This window comes from Nanorana parkeri, unplaced genomic scaffold (assembly GCF_000935625.1).
Source record: "Nanorana parkeri isolate BGI_ZX_2015 unplaced genomic scaffold, ASM93562v1 scaffold106, whole genome shotgun sequence".
NCBI classification, from domain to species: domain Eukaryota; kingdom Metazoa; phylum Chordata; class Amphibia; order Anura; family Dicroglossidae; genus Nanorana; species Nanorana parkeri.
In genome coordinates, this window is record NW_017306374.1 from 1,034,946 (window position 1) to 1,055,596 (window position 20,651).

Sequence of the window (20,651 nt, forward strand, 5' to 3'; positions counted from 1 at the left end):
AGAGCAAGAAAGATGATTTGCATCTTTTTTTTTCTTATTGTATTGTCTAACAATACATTATACAATCATTTATAGTACTGTAACCTTTTTACTGCAGATAATTCCACTATAATGAGCCCCTTAGTGTCACCTCGCATGACGTTGACTATGATGATTGCTTGTCCTCTGCCTGGATGGGAACCCTCAGTCCTCTCTCTAATGCCCCTATTGTTGTTTTTATAGACGGAGGTCCCTATTTAGCCTCATAAAATGGATTTTATAGGGGTGAAAGAAAGTGTATGATAATCTTTAAGAGTCCCAGAAGGCCTGTGAAATGTTACCACAAAGTATTTAAACCTTAAGCATAAAAATCTGATTCTCAGGAACACAAAAGGAAATCTCTGTGTAGACTGTAATATCTGCTTGGGCTGAGGTTCCCTGTGCAGTGGGCTGTATAAGGGGTAAACACCTTGTCAGTTTATAACTCTTTGTGTAATCCCTGCTCCAGGACCTAGCTATAAGAACAGACTGGTATTCTGTCAAGTAAATTAAATATGAAGTAGAAGATGGTCAGAAGTATAGTTGAACGTTTTTGAGACCCTTGACATAGGTGAATATATCTACACCTGATCATCACACTTTTTATGTGGGCAAAAGTATGTGTACACCCCTTTAAATTATTAAGTTTAGGTGTTTCCAGAGAAGGGTACTTTTAATGCTACAACATACAAAGACATTTTGGACAATTAAGTACCTCCAACCCTTGGGGAACCAAGAGTTTGGGGAAGGACCTTTTCTGTTCCAGCATGACTGTGACCTTGCCACAAAGGTGACTGTGCCACCTTTTCTTCGTGCAAAACCCGAACAGTCTAGTGCCGCACAGAATTTTTTGGGGAGAATTTATAGGAGAGAGAGAGGAGATATTTGTTTTATGTTAACAGTGTACAGAAAGGTATGGAGGGGAAAGAAGGTCAGGGAACAGAGGGGTATAGAGGGGAAGGAAAGTCAGGGTACAGAGAGGTATGGAGGGGAAGAAAGGTCAGGGTACAGGGGGGTATCTAGGGGAAGGAAGGTCAGGGTACAGAGGGGTAGGGAGGGGAAGGAAGATTAGGGTACAGAAAGGTATGGAGGGAAAGAAGGTCAGTGTACATAGCGGTATGGAGGGGAAGGAAGGTCAGGGTACAGGGGGGTATGGAAGGGAAAGAAGGTTAGGTTATAGAGGGGTATGGAGAGAAGGAAGGTCAGGGTACAGAGGGGTATGGAGGGGAAGGAGGTCGGGGGTTCAGAGGGGTGTTCAGAGTTGTATGGAGGAGTTCACACAGATAGAAACTGTGAGAAGCTTCTGGGGACAGGTCAGGGTTAAGAGATTAGAGATGTGGAAGGCAGCAGCCAGGCGGGTTGGGTAGAGACACAGGAGAGGCACCCCTCAGAGAGAGCCATTACTGGAGACAGTCTGCTGCTGATCACACATTATGTGAGTGTTGATCACTCAGTATGGACACCGATAACACCCTCCCGCCATTGACCCCTAAAGCGCTGCACAGCCACGTACCTGTAGCCGCCTGTGAAAGCAATGAGTCTTTCCCACATTGACAGCCGCATTCTCCGCCGGGATAATGTCCACACAGCGGAAGTTCCTCCTCCCTGCACTCAGCACTAGGATCCTGGGGTTATCACGGCCAGCTCCTCCCAGTTGTTATTGTTTAATGACAGATCAGCATCCCCAAGTCATTTGGGGATGCTGATCTGTCATTACAACTGGGCGGAGAGAGACGTGAGATCACGGCTGGCTCCGCCCAGCTGTCATTTGCGTGGAGAAAGGTCGGCCCTTCGGCAGAACTTTCTCCGCACTTCGGCTGTCACTTTGGCTCAGTCGAGCCGATGCATATGCCTTCAGCTTGGCACTTCGTTTTCACTAACCAAAGGGCTCAGACGGCCGAATAATCAGCCAAAGCTACGGCTGGATCCTTCAGCTGAATAGTCAATAACCCTCATTTTTTATTGTAATATATCATATTCATGTTTTTAGTCACTATAGGGCACCCCTAACTCTATGTAAGACAGTGCAGTTTACACCTTTGCTTTGACATAAAAAAAGACAATCAGGTACTTCTATTGTTTAATATGCACTAGGAAATGTGTGTTGGAATTTAATTTGTTGATGTTGGCAATTTATCGCTGACTATGTGTTTGTTTTTATATATAAGTCCCTTTGGATAAAAAAGACACAATGCACAGCAATGGCTCTTTAGGTCAACCAATATATTTTCCAATTCTTCAACGCACAATTTCCCACACATAACTTGTCTGTGTTTGGAAAGTCTCAAAATGTTCCTGATCTACATGCGGTTTTCTGCGTAAGCTTTAAAACCTTTATTTTTTTAATAGAATGCTGTTGTGGTCACAGTAACTATAATTATGGTCAGACTATTTCATGTCAAGCCTCTGATGTCTTTCATATTACTTATAAGAACATTGTACTTGGGATCTAGACAGAACCTCACAGGCTTGTAAGAAGCCGCCTGTAGAGACAAAGGGTTTGAAATAAACCCATCATAAACTTGGATAATTCATATTGAGAATATGATGAAAAAATACCTAATTAGAGGTTAGCTTTGGTGAAAACTGCATTTCAAAATGATCCAACAGCAGCAGATCCAGAGATTCAGACAGTTGAAATGATATAATACAATCATATAATATGATACAAAGATTGGTCTTACTCTTTAACCACCCAAGCCTTCCTGTTGCTCACTGAGGCTGCTTATCACTACGGTAAGCAATAGGGTTGCTTGAGAGGCAACAAGAGGCAGGGTCAAGTTCAACATTTGTGTCAAGATTTGCCTAAAATTTTAGCTTTATTCATCTCTGGAACTACTGAATGTTTTAACATGCAGTTTCCAATAAGGATAACTTCTGCTTATGCATTTCATATGCCGAGTCTGAGTTAAAGATGCTCCGGTTTATGGCAGATTTACTTTAAAAAAGAAGTATCACCACAACTCAAAAAAATTGCTGTTGATTCCCCAGAGGACCAAGTGCCTCTAGCACTTGGTGCCTTTCAGATCTGTGGCCACATTGTCAGGGCCGGATTTCCCACAAGGCCACTGAGGCCCAGCCTCGGGGTGGATGGAAGTAGAGGGGGAAGTAGAGGGGCGGGAGGGGTGTGGAATTCCTATCTCCGACGCCTGGGACACGCAGTTCCGGGTGACGGCGGGTAGGTTTTTTCCTATGTTTAGCCTTGCTTCGGGCAAGTAGAGCTAAATATAGAGCGGGGGAAGCTGCAGCTTGTTTTGTACAAGTGTTCTCGGCAATGCCAAGATCACCTGTAATTAGCCTGCTAGTCCGCCCTCCCCCCTATGATCCGCCCCCATCTCTGACTGCTGCTCCCCGCTGGCCGCCTCTCCGCAAGGGTTTTTAGGGTCCCCCGCTCATCTAGGGGACCCAGGACCACAGCAAGGTGGTTCAGGATGGAGAGCCGGGACTAGAGCAGAAAACTTTCATTCTCCGCTCTGCTCCGTGTGAACACTGAGATGGGAGAGCTGCACTCGCAGCCTTCCCATCTCAGCTGTCACAGGAATTCCAGCACACTGCTGTGCTCAAACTCCTGTAATGGAGGTGACAGTTTCAATAAAGAGAACCTGTCACCTCCAAATGCTATCACACAGGATACAAACTCTGTGGGTGCCAGATATCTGCTATAAGAGTTGGAAAAAAAAAAGAAATGTGTATTACAGAAGAGACAGAAACATGTTAAAGTGTACCTGTCATGAGAGAGGCAGGTAGGTGGCCATTGCAGACCTCCTTCTGAATATGCTAGTTGCCAGGCTTTAGCGCATCACAGAGCAAGCATAGATCAAATGTAGGTCCGAGAAAAGTCAGAATTTCTTATCATTCTACTTGTTTTAGGTTGGTGAAGCTAAAGTGTCAACATGATAGACAGGGCACTGGCACGTTCAGAAATATGACAGGTGACAGCTAAAGCCCACCTCCAGCCCAAAAGGCTTTATTTAGTTCTTGACAGAACAGGGAAGGGATAGAGCTTCTGTCAGGAAAAGACAGGAGAGATCCTCAATGGAGACACAGGCGGAAACAAGAACGCTTTGTAAAAACCCAAAACGAAAATGTAACATGTTGCAATTTACGTGTCCTTAGATGTGGTGGCAGCGCTTATTTTACTTCTATTGAGCTTTTTTTTCCCCTCCTTAATTTTAGTGGTTCTGACATAACACACAATACCATAGAGGGGCATGATCCTGTAGTCCTTTGTCAGCTTTCAGAGATTGTGTCCTTGTAACAGTTAGCATAGGTGGAGAACACAGGAAGTTATCCGCTCACAAGATTTCTAGTAGGAGCAGCAAGTATTTTTTTTAAACTTATCAAACAGATAAAACAACACACTGTAAATGGTATATTTAAAAGAGAACTATGGTCCAACTTTTTTGGGCCATAGTTCTCTTTAGGGTCACAGGAGGACATTTACTGCTGTGACCCAAAACTCAGCATATAGCAGGTTATTGCCAGTCCGCTGCGGCCAGATCCGAACAATATTGTCGGGATCCACCCCACCATCTTATTGACAGCTGGCTCTTCCTCCTTAGAGGCTGAGCCAGCTGTGCCCTCCCCCTCCCCTGTCTGTCCCTCTAATGAGCGCTGTAGTATTCGAGAAGGGGGGAATCCCTGCAGGGAGCTGTGACTGACAATCACCGCTCTCTGCAAGGAGAAGATCAGGAACTGATCTATCAGTGTTATGTGATTTTTCAGTCCTCGATCAATAGAGCCAACCTGTGACAGCTTCAGTGTCACACATCAGCTTCAATTATGAGGATGAATGCATTTCACTCATCCCATAATTCTCCTTTAATAGACCAAAAGGGTCCAAATAAGTGAAGATCATTGTTAGGGTTTATATACACTTTATGCGCAGAGAGGACATTTTAGAGCTTCTTATAGTGTTATTATTACCGTCTGAGCCTTTTTGTCCTTGAAACAACTACTCTTTCTGTTTCCTATATAGGTGTCACAAGGGCAGGAATCAAGGCTAAATCTCCCCATTGGATTTACAGACAAATAAAAGGCTGAGAAAACCCATCCTTACCCTATGCAAAACGAAACAATCAAAATAGCTGGATTTAGGTTTTAAAGATGTCAAATATTGACCAAGATACCCCCTCCTCCCAATCCATTAAAGGATCACTGCAAAGAAACATACTGTGAAAAATGTTGATGCTGCTATTGCTAAACACTGATTCCAAAAATGCTTGTTGTCTGGCTGCTAATCCTGTGATTTCAATACTGCCTACATCACCCAGAACAGGTATTCAGATCAGGAGCACATTTGGCAGGCACTGCCAATTCATAAACTATATATATACAATGTATATGTATATGTGATATATGTGATGTGAAATGTTCTTACCTTTCATGTGCTTGACCTGGCAGGGTGTGCTCGACATCATATCCACCTTGTTTTAGGACATCAATGACTGTATAATTCCCAAGAAAGTGACCTGTGACAGAAGAACAGCAGATGACATCAGCATGGACGGTTTCTTATTTCATTTCTTGCCGTGAGGTCAATTGTCTCCAAAAAGGATAAAACAAACTTTATACAATTTTTCTTTTTCTTCCAATCTATCAAACTAAGAATTGACTGAAATTGAGACTTACTGTCCCTGGCCCACCCTTTCATTCATATGATATCAGTTCTTTCAATAATGGAGGCTCAGCATCACATGCGGGTGTTATCTAAGGTGAGATGCATACAAATTTAGCCCGTCTAGGATCGTCCACTTCGCTAGACTTACATCCACCCACCATGGAATTTTGAAATTTACAAAACTCCTTCCAGCCCACTGCTTGCATTAGGACTGAGGGCTCTTGAGAGGAGTACCGAGGCAGGGTAATGTGATGTTTTCAGGAAGTTATATACAGCATCCTGCCAGCCCCTCCCACCATTCATGATCTGCCTGCATTGCATAGAGAAGCGCATAACATCACTGAATCTAAAATAAGGTGTGTAATAAAAACAAGATTGTATTTAAATATGTCTTTAGCATATTGATGAGGGGGAGAGGGAGGAAACAGGGAGGCAAAATATAAGCAAATGACATTTTAACAAAAAGGATGGAAGCTGCAATAACATAACACAGCAGCGATAAGACAAGAAAATCCCACGAGGGCAGTTGATTGATGCTACACATAGACTGTGGCGAGACTGAGTATGGACACATGTATCCGATTGATTAAGTTGAGTCGGTCCACAATTTGGCTAGATTCTTATCACGCTTGCCTTGCAGCACTGAGATCTGAGTTTAAATCCCAGCAGGGACCCTGTCTGCACGGTGTTTGTGTATTGTTCATTTGAGTTTCCTCCCACAGTTAAAGAATATAGTGTTACATTAATAGGCACTGTGAGCTTCTTTTGAAGGGACAGGGACTGATGTGAATGGTACTATATGCTCTGTAAAGCCCAGTGAGATATGTCTGGACTATGAAAAATATGGGAAATAAATAGGATAATAGTAAGCTACACTCGGACTTGCTAAACAGTTCAGATCTTTATTGCCCTTCATGCAATAAAACATAAAAGCTACAAAACTATTACCCTAATTTATTGTGACAGATGGTGAAAACTCCGGCAGAGGGGAGGTCAGAGAGTCTCTTGCCATGGGAATGCATTTCAAATGAGGAAAGAACAGCTGCAATCCTTCCTACATACGTGTACAACACACACACACACACATATACATACATACACATACTGTAGTAGGAGCATTCACCAAGGGGGTGAAGGGTTGAGCAACCTGTAATCAAGTGCACATATAGCCACGCAATGACAGCTGCTAACCCTTTTAAAACCAGATGTGCTTTCATTGTAATTTATCCACATCAGCCTCAGGTTCCTAAATCAAAGCTTATTTTATTGTCTTGCCAGAAATCACCATGAGAATGGCCTCCTCTCCCCTGTACAAGCAGCAGCAGGGAAAGTTACAGCCAGGTCATAGGTGGAAAGTGGTGTAAACCCTATGTTTTAAAGTGGACCTATAATTCAAAGTTATAGTTCACAGGAATCATTATGTCGCAAGTCATGGCCAAATGTCTGTGGACACCTGACCATCACACCTATATGTGTTTGTTGAACATCACATTCCAAAATCAGGGGCACTAATATGGAGTTGGTCCTCCTGTGCAGGTTTGGAACAAGTACAAGTGTGCCGCTGGATTCTTATATTTAGAAGATCGGTCGGTATCTGATAGAGCACAATAGCTCCAGTGAGGCTGCTCTCAGCAAATACAGGATGTCCCACATATAAGGGAATCAAGGATTGAAGATATATGTTTTCAATCCTTGATTCCCTTTGTTTTATAAATATTTATTAATTTTCAAACATCAATCCATGTTTCACACACTCTACAAAGCTGACATACAATCAACATCAAGACAAAACAAAACAAGACATCACCTTAGTTCCTTCCAACCTCTACATTATACCCATTATCCATAACCCAAACTATATCTGCACAGGGCCAGCCTTCCCAATTTTACCCTTTAACGAGATGTGTCATATTATATTTTACTTTTATTATTAACTACCAGTTAATTTTAATTTCATCAGTGTTTCCATTTTCCAACCCTTCAGCTCAGACAATAATTGTGTGCTTTCCTTAAATCGATACTCTATGTGCCAAATATTCTGTGCACCTCAAATATTTTATCAAAGTGAAAAGTGAGTCAAAATGTAATTAATTTTGTTGATGAAAATGTGATAGTATGTGTTTTTATATTTATTTAAAAATACCATTAATTGTGCATAATTATATCCTTAACGCATATTTATCTTAAATAGCTACCAGTAACTTTAAAATTAATTCCCCCCCCCTCATCCCCCCCCCCCTTATCTGTCATTATTTGTAATGTGATTCCCTTTGTTTGTGGGACATCTTGCACATATAATAGGATGCTCCCTTTTATGTGAGACATCTCATTTGATGCTTTCATTGGATATACAGTCCAATGAAAGCACCAAACAAGATGGAATAATTTCAAAAAGGTTTAATAATGGAATGGGTTCATAGATGATAAGAAAGAACAGACAACACATATTGGGGGTTTAAAAATCTCCCCCTTCTACAGGGTTAAACATGATAGGTGGTTATATGGACTCATAAGTTGGCGCAAATCACCAGGTATTCATTATTTGCTGTGTAGAGTATAACCAACATCAGTGAATCAGAAAAATTGCCCTGTGCAGATTTAACATCCTTCACTCTTCTGGAAAGGCTTTCCACAAGATTTTGGAGTGTGTTTGTGAGAATTTGTGCCCATTCAGATATGACCGGACTAAAAGGCACAATAAAATAGAAGGTTACTTACCTGATTGGAGGTAGGTTAGGTAGGTAGGTTGTCTCAAGGGGATTTAGAAATGGTTTGAAGTGGTGGAGAGAGCTGAAACTTCAGTTGGAATTAGCATGAGTGAACTTCCCACCAACCAGCTCCTTGTCATCAGGTGATTACTGATAAGGCAGTTCCTGGTTTAAGTGAGTGGTTTAGTGTGCCCATGAAGGGGTTACAAAAATTGGTGCTAGTTAGAATGTTTAAGGGACCTGCTTTGGGTATGGCGTCCTCAAGTTCATTGAGGCCAACTGGGTGTGCCCTAGGATTCATGGTTCGGTATGGTCTCTGTGGTAATCCATAAGCTGCCCCTGAGGCAGTGTGTTGTGGCTGGGGACCTATTATAATTAAGAGAATTTGTGATGGTGATGACACCTTCATAGACCTGCAACCCTTAATCTTCCCAGAAGTGTGTTTTGTATTTTATATTTGTATTTTGTAATAGCAGGCTTTGTTCAGGGGGAGGATTTATTTTAGAGAGCTCTGCGGTGAGGTGAAGGCATAGTAGGGTAAGCTAAAAGAGCATCTGTGCGGTCAGGTGTTGATGTTACATAAGAAGACTTGGCATGCAATTGGTTTTTTCAATACATCCCAAAGGTGTTCAGTAGGTTTGAAGTCAGAGCTTTGTGCAGACCGGTTAAGTTTCTCTGCAAACTGGTCAAAGCATGCCATTGTGCACAGGGGTACAGTCATACTGGAACAGAAAAGGGCCTTCCCCAAACTGTTACCACAAGGTTGGAATGCACAATTGTCTGTAGAAGTCTGTGGCAGTAACAGTATCCTTCAGTGGTAACACCTGAACTCAATCACGAGGAGGGATATCCACATACATTTGACAATGCAGTATAGGTATGCTGGACAGGTGTCCATAAATGGAAGTATGTTCTCTAATCGTGTATCAAGCTGACTGCATGATGCAGCCCAATAAACTGTCTCTGAAAAGGATTGCACAACACCTAAGATACAGATTCATAAAAACATGATGTTAGTAATAATTCTCCACCGTGACACCATGTGTCTTCTTTACATTGACTAAGCCGTGATAGGGGTACATTACTTTCCAATTATATAATCAGGAACAGATTGCTACAAAACATTACTGGTTTATCATTGTAAAAGCCTCGCTTAAGACTACTGACCCGCTGAGGAGATGATCAAGAGAGAAATCATAGCAAAGTACTTTGATGATAAGTCTCAGATTTCCTTAAAGGCTATGTAATCCATAAATTCCCCATCTGGCACAATAATTCCCATTGTTTTGTCCTCACTGGAGAAATATGGGATTCACTTCTATTATGCTGGGTAGAAAAAAAAAGAACTTATGGAATAGGTTTATGAAAACCGCAGACCTAGCAGTAAATAACAATAGTCTGATCAGGTGGAAATCAAAAGTGAACATCTGCTTTCCCTTTGAAGGGCAAAGTGACAGGTCTCATTTTATGACAGCCACCTTAACTGTTTATACCTACATTTCCTTCCTTCACTGGTTGCTTCATTCATCCAGGAGAAAGAAGGCACATATCTGGTACCGAATATGGGGGGAGCAAGTAATTCACTCTTGCACACATGTTCCTTCTGCATGATGGTTTTTGTGAAGGGATAGAAGTGCTATAAAAAATGGTATCGACAGCTACTATTATTGAAACATGTTATCTGTTATCAACAGCATTTTGCCCTGCAGAAAGGGGTTAACTCCGTTGGCTACTTTTTTCACATAGTTTTAAATAAAGGGGAATAATTAATTAACTTCAACACGCTTTGAAGAGGCCCACAGAGTGCTTCTACGCGTTGAGTGGCCCCAGAGATCTCCCCAATGGGTCTAGAGCTACCTCACACACTGACCATTCCTTCCATGAGGCAGCAGTGGTGCTTGGAGATTGTCTGCTCAGTGGTGCCACTAAAAGAAGAACTCTATTAAGCACTACGTACACCTAATTTAATACCTTCTCTACAAGCTCACACATGTAAGTGTTGGCACGAAGGAGGGCTTTCAATTCAGAAAGCAGTGATCAGGATTAGGTGTGACCAAGTGCTGATTGACAAGCTAAAGGCTTGCCAGAGTCCCCCCTTCACATCAGGAGCTCCCTTCACATCAGAGTTCCTCTACTTGATATTGGAGTCCACCCTTCACATTAGAGTCCACCCTTTCACATAAGAAGCCCCCTCTTTCCCATTAGAAGTCCCCCTTACTTCAGGAGCCCTCTTCACATCAGTGCTGAGTCACATTTACTTCAGGAGTCCATGAACTCATCGCACTCCTGACTGCTCAGTCCATGAACAACTTGCGGGTGCTATGCTGGCAGACGGATGGCGCCCCCATGGACAGGAATATAGATAGGACACCGGCACTCCAATTTAGATGAAGAAAACTCTTTCATTGGCATGCATTTAGCATATCACATAAGTAGTCCTATCTATAGTCATATTCACATCAGGGTCCCCCCTCACATCATTGTCCTGAGTCCCCCTTTCACATTAGAGTCCTACTTTACAATAACATCAGAGTTGTATGTTAATGTAGCAATATGGAAGAGGGCAGGAAGCGGAGCAGGTCTAGAGGGAGGTGGGCTCCAGATAGAGTTCCTGCCATCCTCTTCTGAATGCTGGTGGCAGCCCTGCATGCCACCCACACTGGTTTAAAGCCATGCGTTTCCATGGTGTGGGCACACCAGTAACGAATGACATGATGCAATAATACGGGACAAACTGCACCCTGTATGAAATGGAAACTGGAGGCAGCATTTTCCTTTGAAATCCAGAATGATCCCTTATTACACTGAGTGGAGGGAAATCCTGATAAGGCAGGGGTGTGGAAATTTTGGAAAAAACTACTTGTCCAAGGATTAAAGTGGGGGCCGAATCTACTTGTCCTTCATGACAATCTACTTGTCCTGATACAAAAAAAATAATTTTAACCAAAACCGTATTTAGCAGTGCTAAGAAGCGCTTCTCATTGGTCAGTGCCGTCAGGTGACCTCGTTGACCAACGAGTGCTTGCAATTTGCGAGCGAAATTCAGAATACATAGAACAGGTACAGATAGTACACCCGTACTGGTGGAGGGGGAAGGACCGTTCGCCGAAAGGTAAGTATAGTGGGAGGGAGATTTGTGTGGGTAATTCCGTTTTCCCTAATTACTTGGGAAAGTGAATTTACCCTTTAGGGTGGGTGCAGACCTGCGGATTCCCGGGACGTGCGATCGTGTGCGGTAGCCTCCGCAGGTATGGGGTTACATCTGGGTGGCAATCGCTAAAAAAAAGGTACATGCACCTCGCAGTGTTTTCAACCGTGATCGTGTGGCATCGCCCGGGCGTTATTGCTGCAGGAAAACACGCAATCTGCCTGGCACGACTGGGGTGCCATTAGAAAATAATGGCACAGACAGCATGATCAGCGGATGTAAGGGGTGCAGCTGCCATTTAACTCAACCAACACAGAGCACTAGAATGTGAGGGCAGGGAGCAACATTTCCCACTAGACTTATTATTATGGGTGACGTCAACAGTGAAGTGTAGAAGGCAGCAGTATGTTGGGAAGTCAGTTTGAGCACAATAGATATCCCGCAGCTTTTTGGTGCTGCTTAGGCCCTCTGCTTTTGAGTTCACTTCTTCCCAAAGCTTATAATGGAGCAGTTTCATGGTGAAACATGAAGAAACTAAAGTTTTAGGATCAATTCCTTATCACAAAATAGGCCAGGCATGTGGGGAGATAGTCAGAATGTTGAGTAATCCAGAAGTGTGTGCAGCTAATCCATTTACTCGCAGCCATTCTTATTATCCGCTTTGTCCGTGAGAAATGGAGAAGGGAATGCATGGTGACCTGTTAGTCTTTAGCTGGCACAGGACTGTTAACAGTTTGCCAAGACTTCCTCTGATAACGCGTGTAACACTTTCACAGACCTGTTTCTTTTCAACAGGGGCTCTTTATATGTTCAAAAGGCCATCAGATATTTTATCCCTGACCACGCTGCAGTGCCGGGTTATGTGGAACTTTGCACTGGAGGAGGCCAGCCACATGGGGAAGTGCAATGGGGTCACAGGAGATCAACTGATAAAAAAAATGAAGAAAACTAAAGTCCCTTTTCACTAATTCCTCCATGTTTCTAAGTATGGGAGCATAAGATTTAATGTTTACCAAACTAGTAAAATAATTTAACAGTGAGTGTTGTTTTTGTTATGGAAACTCCATTCACTTCCAAAACTGAATGTTAAATGCAAATAAAATTTTCAACAACTTTTAACAAGTCTCTGATAGCATTATCGAATGTTCTGACGAAGTTTGGCTTATGAACATTTGTACGAAAATGTACCAGTGTATGGCCAGCTTTAAAGCAAAACTCCTGCCAAATCAAATCTTAACCCTTGCAGTGGGGCTACTCTAGCGCTGCAAAAAACACACAGGGTTCTTCCCCCTGTTAAAGGAGACAGCACACCAATTATTCCCACCAACATCCCCATTATCAATAGTGCGATTAACACATCTTTGTGGAGCTACCCCTGCATTGCAAGGGTTACGTGCTTGTTATTGTCTACGATACAAAATAACAAAGTTATACTCACCCTAACCTCTGAGCCAGCTTGCTCTTAGATCAGTCCCTTCCACCTCGCTCCCCCTCTGCTGCAGCCATCTAAGGTCTTGTCAGTCATCTCGTTCTACACACAGTGTATAGGACGTGAGAATGCCAAGGGACAAACCATCGCTGCAGCGGAGAAGACAAACGGGAGGGAGTGCTGTCACAGCCGGCTGGCTCTGAGGTTCAGGTGAGTATAACTTTTTAATGTTTTAACCTAGAACACAATAAGCACTTATCCCTTGCAGTGCAGAGGCAGCCCCACTGCAAGGGTTAAGAACATTTTTACCCGGAGTTGTTCTTTAACGATAGTACTATTAATGCCAAGGCTAAATTTGAAAGAAGGCTTCAGCAATATTTCTACACTGTAAAAGAAATGTAACATTCATGTTGAATCCGCCTTTTAGAAGGTACAAGAATTATAAGTCGTTAACTTCAGCTTGCCAAAACATGCGTGATAATAACTCAACGCTATTCTGCTGTGGGTCTGCTCTAAGCCCAACATAGCGCACAAATCCACGGCATTCTTGTATAAATATTAGTGGAACAGAAAATAAGGAACCCAGTAAATGGTCGAGTGCCCATACATTATTTTCCTATAAGAGCTCTTCTGCAGTTAGAGCGTCCTCAGCTATTAAAACAAGATTTTTTTTTTCTTTAAAGCGGTTTACATAAGGATTTGGTTCCTTCGCTTACGAAATGGAGCCCAGCTAAATGCAGGCTCTTTATTTTGCCCCAAAATAACACAACGTGAATCCGGCATTTACGGTCATTTCTAACGAAAGTGAAATCCATCGGAGACATGTAAATTGGCTCCCAAAGGAAAATAAAGTGGGACGTGGAAACGCAAATATTTTTATAAAAAAAATAAATAACAGGTTTTTGTGCCGTAATTAGTCAACGAGACACATGGTAGAAAGATGGTCACAAATGCGGAACTAAGTGAAGTAGATGGAGCGGAAAATCTTTTCAAAGCTGACCATACCTGGATCTTGTTATTGTAAAAATATGAACTCTCGGTAGGGAACGCGATTTTAAGGACGTGTCCATAGTCAAAGTCCTTGCTGGTCAAGCTTGCAGCGTTATAGAGTTTATGAGGCATGTATTACAACCTAAAGCAATCTTTGCAGTACAATACAAGATATGCAAATATTGTCCAGGCCCTCCTCCTTTACAAAACCAACCTGTGAAGAAAAATTGTATTATTGTACTCACTGTAAAATCCATTGTGTTCACTGAAGGGCAGAGTGAAGATCTTAGATCTGGAACAATGGGTTATAGTGCCACCTGCAGGAGGAGGACGTTAGGAACAAAACAAAAAAGAGCCTAGGAATGGCCTCTGCTGGTGGCCAATTCCCCCACCCCAGCTGCTGACCAATGCTTAGTTAGTAACAAGCACTAAGGAGAAGACAATCCTTCACACATAGAGGGTGGGCACTGTGTCCTTCAATGAACACATAGCAAATGTTACAGTTATCATAATTTTACGGATTTTACGGCGAGTACACAGTCCTATTTTCTCTTCCGTTTGTAGCCCCTATGTAAATGTAGATATGTGCTACTGTAGAGATCTGTATTCCGGATTACAAACGGTCAATTGCCTCTGTCTGTGAAGAGAGGTGGGGACTTGTGGGCATTGTAGGACAGAGCCAATATGGATGCATTACAGAAAGGACGTGGAGAACTACATCCCCCAGGATGCTTTGAAAGAGGAGGCAGGAGGACTATGGGCGGTAACAAGTGAGCGCGGTGAGTCTAGGTACGGGATCTGAAGTGTGCGGACGTCCGCGAGACTGTGTGAGCGAAGGCTGCCTGCAACCGAGTGATCACCTTTGTCTGATAGGGACACACAGGCTCTGTACCGGAGTGTGAAAGGACTATTGTCCGGCTACAGAGCGAGGGAGAGAGACGGGGATTGAGTGCCCACACTGAGGCCTAGTGACACGTTATCGGCGGAGATATTGCGGCCTGGTCATGCGGCCGATCCAGCCACTGGAGTGACCCAGTCAGCCCAGCTGAGTGAGCAGAAGTGAACGAAGCCAGCGGTGATTGTGACAGAGAACCTAGACGAGCGGTGATGTGTTCCGGGAAACCCTAGACGAGCGGTGATGTGTTCCGGGAAACCCTAGACGAGCGGTGATGTGTTCCGGGAAACCCTAGACGAGCGGTGATGTGTTGCAAGAGGCCACAGATGACTTCTTCTTCCTCCTAGGTGTCGGTCTGACGAAAGAGGGACTTCCATCTGCTGCAAAAGACACCATCTTTCCAGACAACACTGGGAGCGGTGAGAGGCCTATGGGGCCAAACTGACAATGCACTTTTACACATCTGCTACACAGTATGGGTCCCAACGTTGGCTAGCATAGGACATTGGTGTAATGAAGTGTACAGCGCTAAATGCCCTTCAGGAAATTAGATAACGGTAGGGATCATATGGTGTCACCTCCGTGTCAAGCAATCGTGAAACAGTGTATATATAATAAATATTTGTGTAAAAACTTATAGTACGTTATAAAATGTGTCAGCAGGTGTCATAAAAGGCGTGTCATACATGAACCTTATTAAATAAATAAACAAAAATCTTCAAAGAACATGTGTCATATATGTGAAAAAAATATTATTGTGAAAAAAATATTAAATAAATAAATAAACATGTGTCATATATGTGAAAAATAAATATATCACAATATAAAACAGTCTGTGTTGTTTTCTATTGAAAATAAGTAGAAGTATGCACTTATAATATAAAAAATGCACCCAAAGTTCTTAAAGCTCTCCGATCTTCAAAACAAAAAAAGCCCAGAAGAATGAGAATCAAAATCAAAATCAAAAGAAATGTCCAATATTATTGGCCTCCATTGGATAAGAATAAAGGCTTTCGACCATCAGGGATCTGGTGAGTGCATTCCCTAAAGGGGACCTGCCTGCTTTTTTTTTTTTTTTCTATCGTTTTTTTGTTGGACACTTCATAATATTGGACATTTCTTTTGATTTTGATTCTCATTCTTCTGGGCTTTTTTTGCACTATTTGATGTTTCACTGTCATTAAATCCTTTACAAAACCCTTTAAAGGTGTGTTGAGGTGCTGTGGGCGGTACATTGGTGCAGGGGGACAGAAAGACCGGTCACAACCAGCGTCTCCTGCGGGGTAGCGCTACACGTTTATTAAAGGACACAGTGAAGATCATTGATCTGTAACCACTGAGACATCACAAATGAATGAAAAATGAGGGGTGGGCCAACATAACAAACCCCTAAAAAACAGAAGCAGGGTCAAAGTGCCGCCTGCAAAACCTTGTGACCAAAACTTACATCCGCAGACACCAACACATCAACTTTATAGAAAATAGCAGCAGAGGCTGTGACAAGAGTCCTACTTCGGAAGGTGGGGCTATAACTCAGTGGTCTCAGATCTACAATCTTCACTCTGTCCTTCAAATGAAGGGAAGAGAAAATTGAAATGTATATTTACCTAACCCCAGTCTTCCTCATTGCTGATCATGACATCACCATCCCTTTAGGTAGATTCCTGGACAATGAAAAGCAGGCAAAATCATGCGAGAAGACACTCCTGTCCATTGTTGTGGGATTTGGGCAGGTTGTTATTCCTCAGGATCCAGCCAGAAGGAATGTGACCTCCATGGTCCACATTTAAAGAGGTGCTGCAAATTCACTTGTATGTGCAGTGAGATGAAGAAAAATGTCAAACAAGCGAGGTGGCTCGCACAAACAAAATGTCTCAATTTGGCGAGGTGCCTTGCACATAGCAAGGTTTCCCTCCATGGGTACCCAACAGGAGCACAAACCACAGAAATACAGAAAGAACTGCCACACCAAAACTGGATGAAAGGACATAAGATCATTTTAATTGTTGGTAAATAGATCATATAAAAACAGCCAATGTGTTTCAGGGGCAAGACCACTCCCTCTTCATCAGGGCTATACCAATAAATGTAAAGTCATAATGATGAAACATTATGGGGTCTATTCACAAAGCTGCCGAAGGATCTGGCCGTAGCTTCGGCCGATCCTTCGGCTGGCTTCGGCCCCAGGACCCCTTCGGTTCAGGAGAACCGAGGGGGTGCTGTACGGGCTATTCACAATAGCCCGTACAGCTCCCGATCACGGCCGAGCAGCTCAGTCGAGCGCTGAGCCGTGCTGAAAGCCAAAGCAAACAGTGTTCGGCTCACTTCACTTCTGATCGGTCATTCACTCGGCTGCCCTCGGCAGCTTTGTGAATAGACCCCTATGTCTAAATATGCATGCATATGAGCATGTACAGCAAAATAAAAAAAATCACATAATAACCCAAAATATATCGCACAAACTTCAATTATGTCATAGAGGAAGAACATTTTAGTGAATTAGATGCACGGCTGAGAAAAAAACATGCACAGGTTTATTTAGATTTGGAAATGGCAAGACAGATTTGGGCAGGGGGTGCCACAAATCTTTCTTTTACTGATGACCTCAGATCATTCTTCAAATGGCTTTTATCCACAGTGACGCCAAATTGCAAGAATTTTGCTGACAGAGTAACCCAGGCAAATCATTTTGGTACAATTATGCTCTTATCTACTGTAATATTTCACAGTGAAAAGAAGCAGTCCTTTGATTAAGAAGCCTTAGAAGTAATATAACAGATGAAGTCACTCCGGTTGCCAACTGATTTGTTTGGTTTGTCTTAGGAGGGCAAAAAAAAAAAAGAAGACAAAGAATGAAAAACAAAATAACAATTTCTCGTATTTTGGCTGAATTCTCCTTCTTGGACTTGTATGAGCTCTTTGGCATTCACGCGGGGGAGATTACTCCCAGCCTGTGAAAGTTTTCTTACAGCCAAGTCTGCGCAGGAAACAAAACACTTTTTCATGGAGGGCAATTAGCTCAAAAACATCAAAAAGAAAAGAAAGGGAGGGGAAAAAAAAAATCATTAACTTCTCGGGCAGCTTGTGAAATGAAAGGCCTTCGCTTGGAGATGTGTCGACTTTGCCGTTTCCCATTGGAAAAAAAAAATTATCGATGTTGTGCGATGTACAGTCACCCTGACGGCCAACAGGCAAGGCAGACAAAGGACTGAGTCAACTCCAGCAATCTCAGCAAATTACGGGGTCAGGTTTAGGAGATGGGTCGCCAGTGTCAGAACGGGGTCTCCCAGTTCACCAATTTCGAGTTCAAAGGTGACCTGCACGTTCAGAGGCACCGTGGAAAATGTGAAGGCTGAATGGGACTGTGGCTGAGTCACAAACAAGCCGAGTTGCATCTACTGCTCTGGGGAACCAGTTAATGCGTTTCACACCCCTCCCCCCCAGTAGCTAGTGGGTTAAAAAGATTAACCTCTACAGAAAGTTCAAAAAAAAGAGAACAGTCCTTATTTTGTGCAGCTAATACTTGTATTATTATAATTTTTTTGTGGCAGTTATGTCAATGGAAAACAAACTATAGGGCTCTCATGAGGGGAATGCACACTATACAGTATGTGTTGTACTTGTCACATTACATACACCATGTCAGTTCTGGATGGATACTGCTGAAATAAAGTTACTAATTCTCTATGTATCCCTCTGGGAATGCAGAAATGAGATCCCCATGCTGGAGTCTATGGTCCTGCCCTTGACAAAGCCTCCACAAAGTCATGCAAGAGGGTCTCTTCATGTTGTATTAACAACAAAGTGGGAAGGTATTTGCAAGTCAACAGACTCTCCTTCCGATTTCCTTCTGATTTGTTGCATTCTGTCGCATTTTTTTCCTGTTTATCTTTCTTTCTTTTTTGCAAGCTTTATGTAAAGTAACAGGTCCAGAGTGGACATACTTCACTATAATGTTTTGCATTTGGCATGCGTTTTCGATGTGTTGCATTGCGCTGAAAAAAGTAAAGCATGTTCTACTTTTTTCAGGGCAACATACGGCAATGTAACTCTGCAGTGTGAACTGTTCCCATACGCACTCATTCATTTTTCATTGCCCTTGCGTTTCCACTAGTAAGAAAAAGCCCTTTTTTAGTTATTTGCACACAATGAGGAAAAGGGGGTGTCACAATGATGAGCACAAGGTATCATTCTTGACATGTGCCTGGGGCAACATGATATCCATACATGACCTTTATTAATGGACTTGGTTTCCTCTATCCAAAAGCTTCTGATCAGACCTACTAATATCATTATAAATAATGTAATCTATGCTTGAGCTGAAATAAAGGTGTTGGAATTGCATGTACCCTGTGGTAAAGTATCTGTGAGTACTGACAACTGCAATCCCCAATGAGAGAGTACAGACAGTCTCCACGGTGTATACAAGTACAGTGTGCAGAGGCACCAGCACAGTTTGGTAAACCTTTGCCGAGTGATAATGAACACCTATAAAGCCACACATGTTCATTATTGCTTCTAAGGGCACCTTGTTATGCTAGATCAGGGGTGGACAACCTTTGTACTGGGAGTCATAACTACGGCTGTCAGTCTTGCAATACCTCATGCGACTTGTAGTTTTATCACAACTGGAGTGCCAAGGATGCCTATTCCAGTGTTGGATGATTGCTTGAAAAGTGTACAGGGTATAGGTGCCATGAGTCTGTATATTCTTTAGGGATGCACCGATACAGGTTTTTTGGTATTGAGTACCAGTACCGATATTTATCTTTCGGTACTCGCCTTTACCGAGTACCGATACTTCTGCTAGCAAGGAACCAGCTTCCCGATCAATAAGGAAACCTGGCGTCGTGTCATTACCCGCCGCCTGGCCAATGATTAGCGAGGAAGCCAGCTCAATGCTGTTTGGCTGGCTCAATGCTGATTGGCTGGGAAGCCAGCTCAATTCTGCAAATCTCCCTCAGACTGGATGTTACAGTATCGGAGTTAGTATCAGCTTTTGGGCGAATACTCACCCAATACTCAGTTTCGCCAGCGATACCAATACTAGTATCCATTCAGTTGCTGCAACCCAGGTGCCACCAGGATGGGCGTCACCTGGGGTGGCTGCCATGCTTGTGGTATGACCCATCATCACCCATGTGCAGTGATGTACTTCACTGCTGGTGGCCATCTTGGTGATAGACGATGGCAAAAAGAGGAGGGAATATAGACCTCGTGGGATCAGGTATTCTGCCGGGTCCCCCCTCTCTATCATACTGCTGTCGGGCTCTAGTTCCATGACCAAGTGCCCGACTTTTAAGAAGGTATAACACCAAAATGACTCTGATGGTGTCACCCGATGCGGGCCGCACTGCCCTTGGGACTCCACTGGGCAGAGGATGTTTCTAATATGGTTTTCATGGACAACATGAAATTTTAAAAAAGAGTTTTGGTGTGGAGCTTAGAGAAGTTAGAAATTCAGTAATGCTGTAAGAAGTGGCAATTGCAGTATTCCCTGGTACATCCCCAAAATACAATAAGTGAATTATCGCGGAGTTTAGCTTTAAAGGACATGAAAGGATCTGAATAGTAGCTGCTGTTCCTGATCATTAAAATAAAGTGTGAATAAAGAAGACAGAATGGATATTTCGAAGCCGTCTATCTGAAAAAAATGTACAAACTTGTCATGTGACATCTGACACAGATAATTAATGAGAGGAATTCCAGCCAAGTCAGGACTAGCACCGTCCTCAGTTCTGCGCAGACATAACAGCTCAAGTAATAAAATCCAAAGTGTAAAGGAGAAGAACACTTATTAGTTTTATTTTCCTCTTTGCCTCTCGCCCTGCACCTCAGGTGCA

At 42.9% G+C, this 20,651-nt stretch overlaps 1 protein-coding gene across 4 annotated transcripts in view; it reads right to left on the minus strand.

Annotated features, from left to right (window-relative positions):
- The window catches only part of TRABD2B (TraB domain containing 2B), a 231,039-nt gene that overhangs the window by 52,505 nt on the left and 157,883 nt on the right, over nucleotides 1-20,651 (minus strand). For 2 of the 4 annotated variants that reach the window (XM_018553023.1, XM_018553024.1), the window contains exon 5: nucleotides 5,399-5,489. In XM_018553023.1, coding sequence (XP_018408525.1) covers nucleotides 5,399-5,489 — 91 coding nt within the window. Of the gene's footprint in view, nucleotides 1-1,527; nucleotides 1,542-1,842; nucleotides 1,871-5,398; nucleotides 5,490-20,651 lie in introns of all 4 variants that reach the window. The other 2 variants (XM_018553025.1, XM_018553026.1) reach the window with 2 other exon arrangements.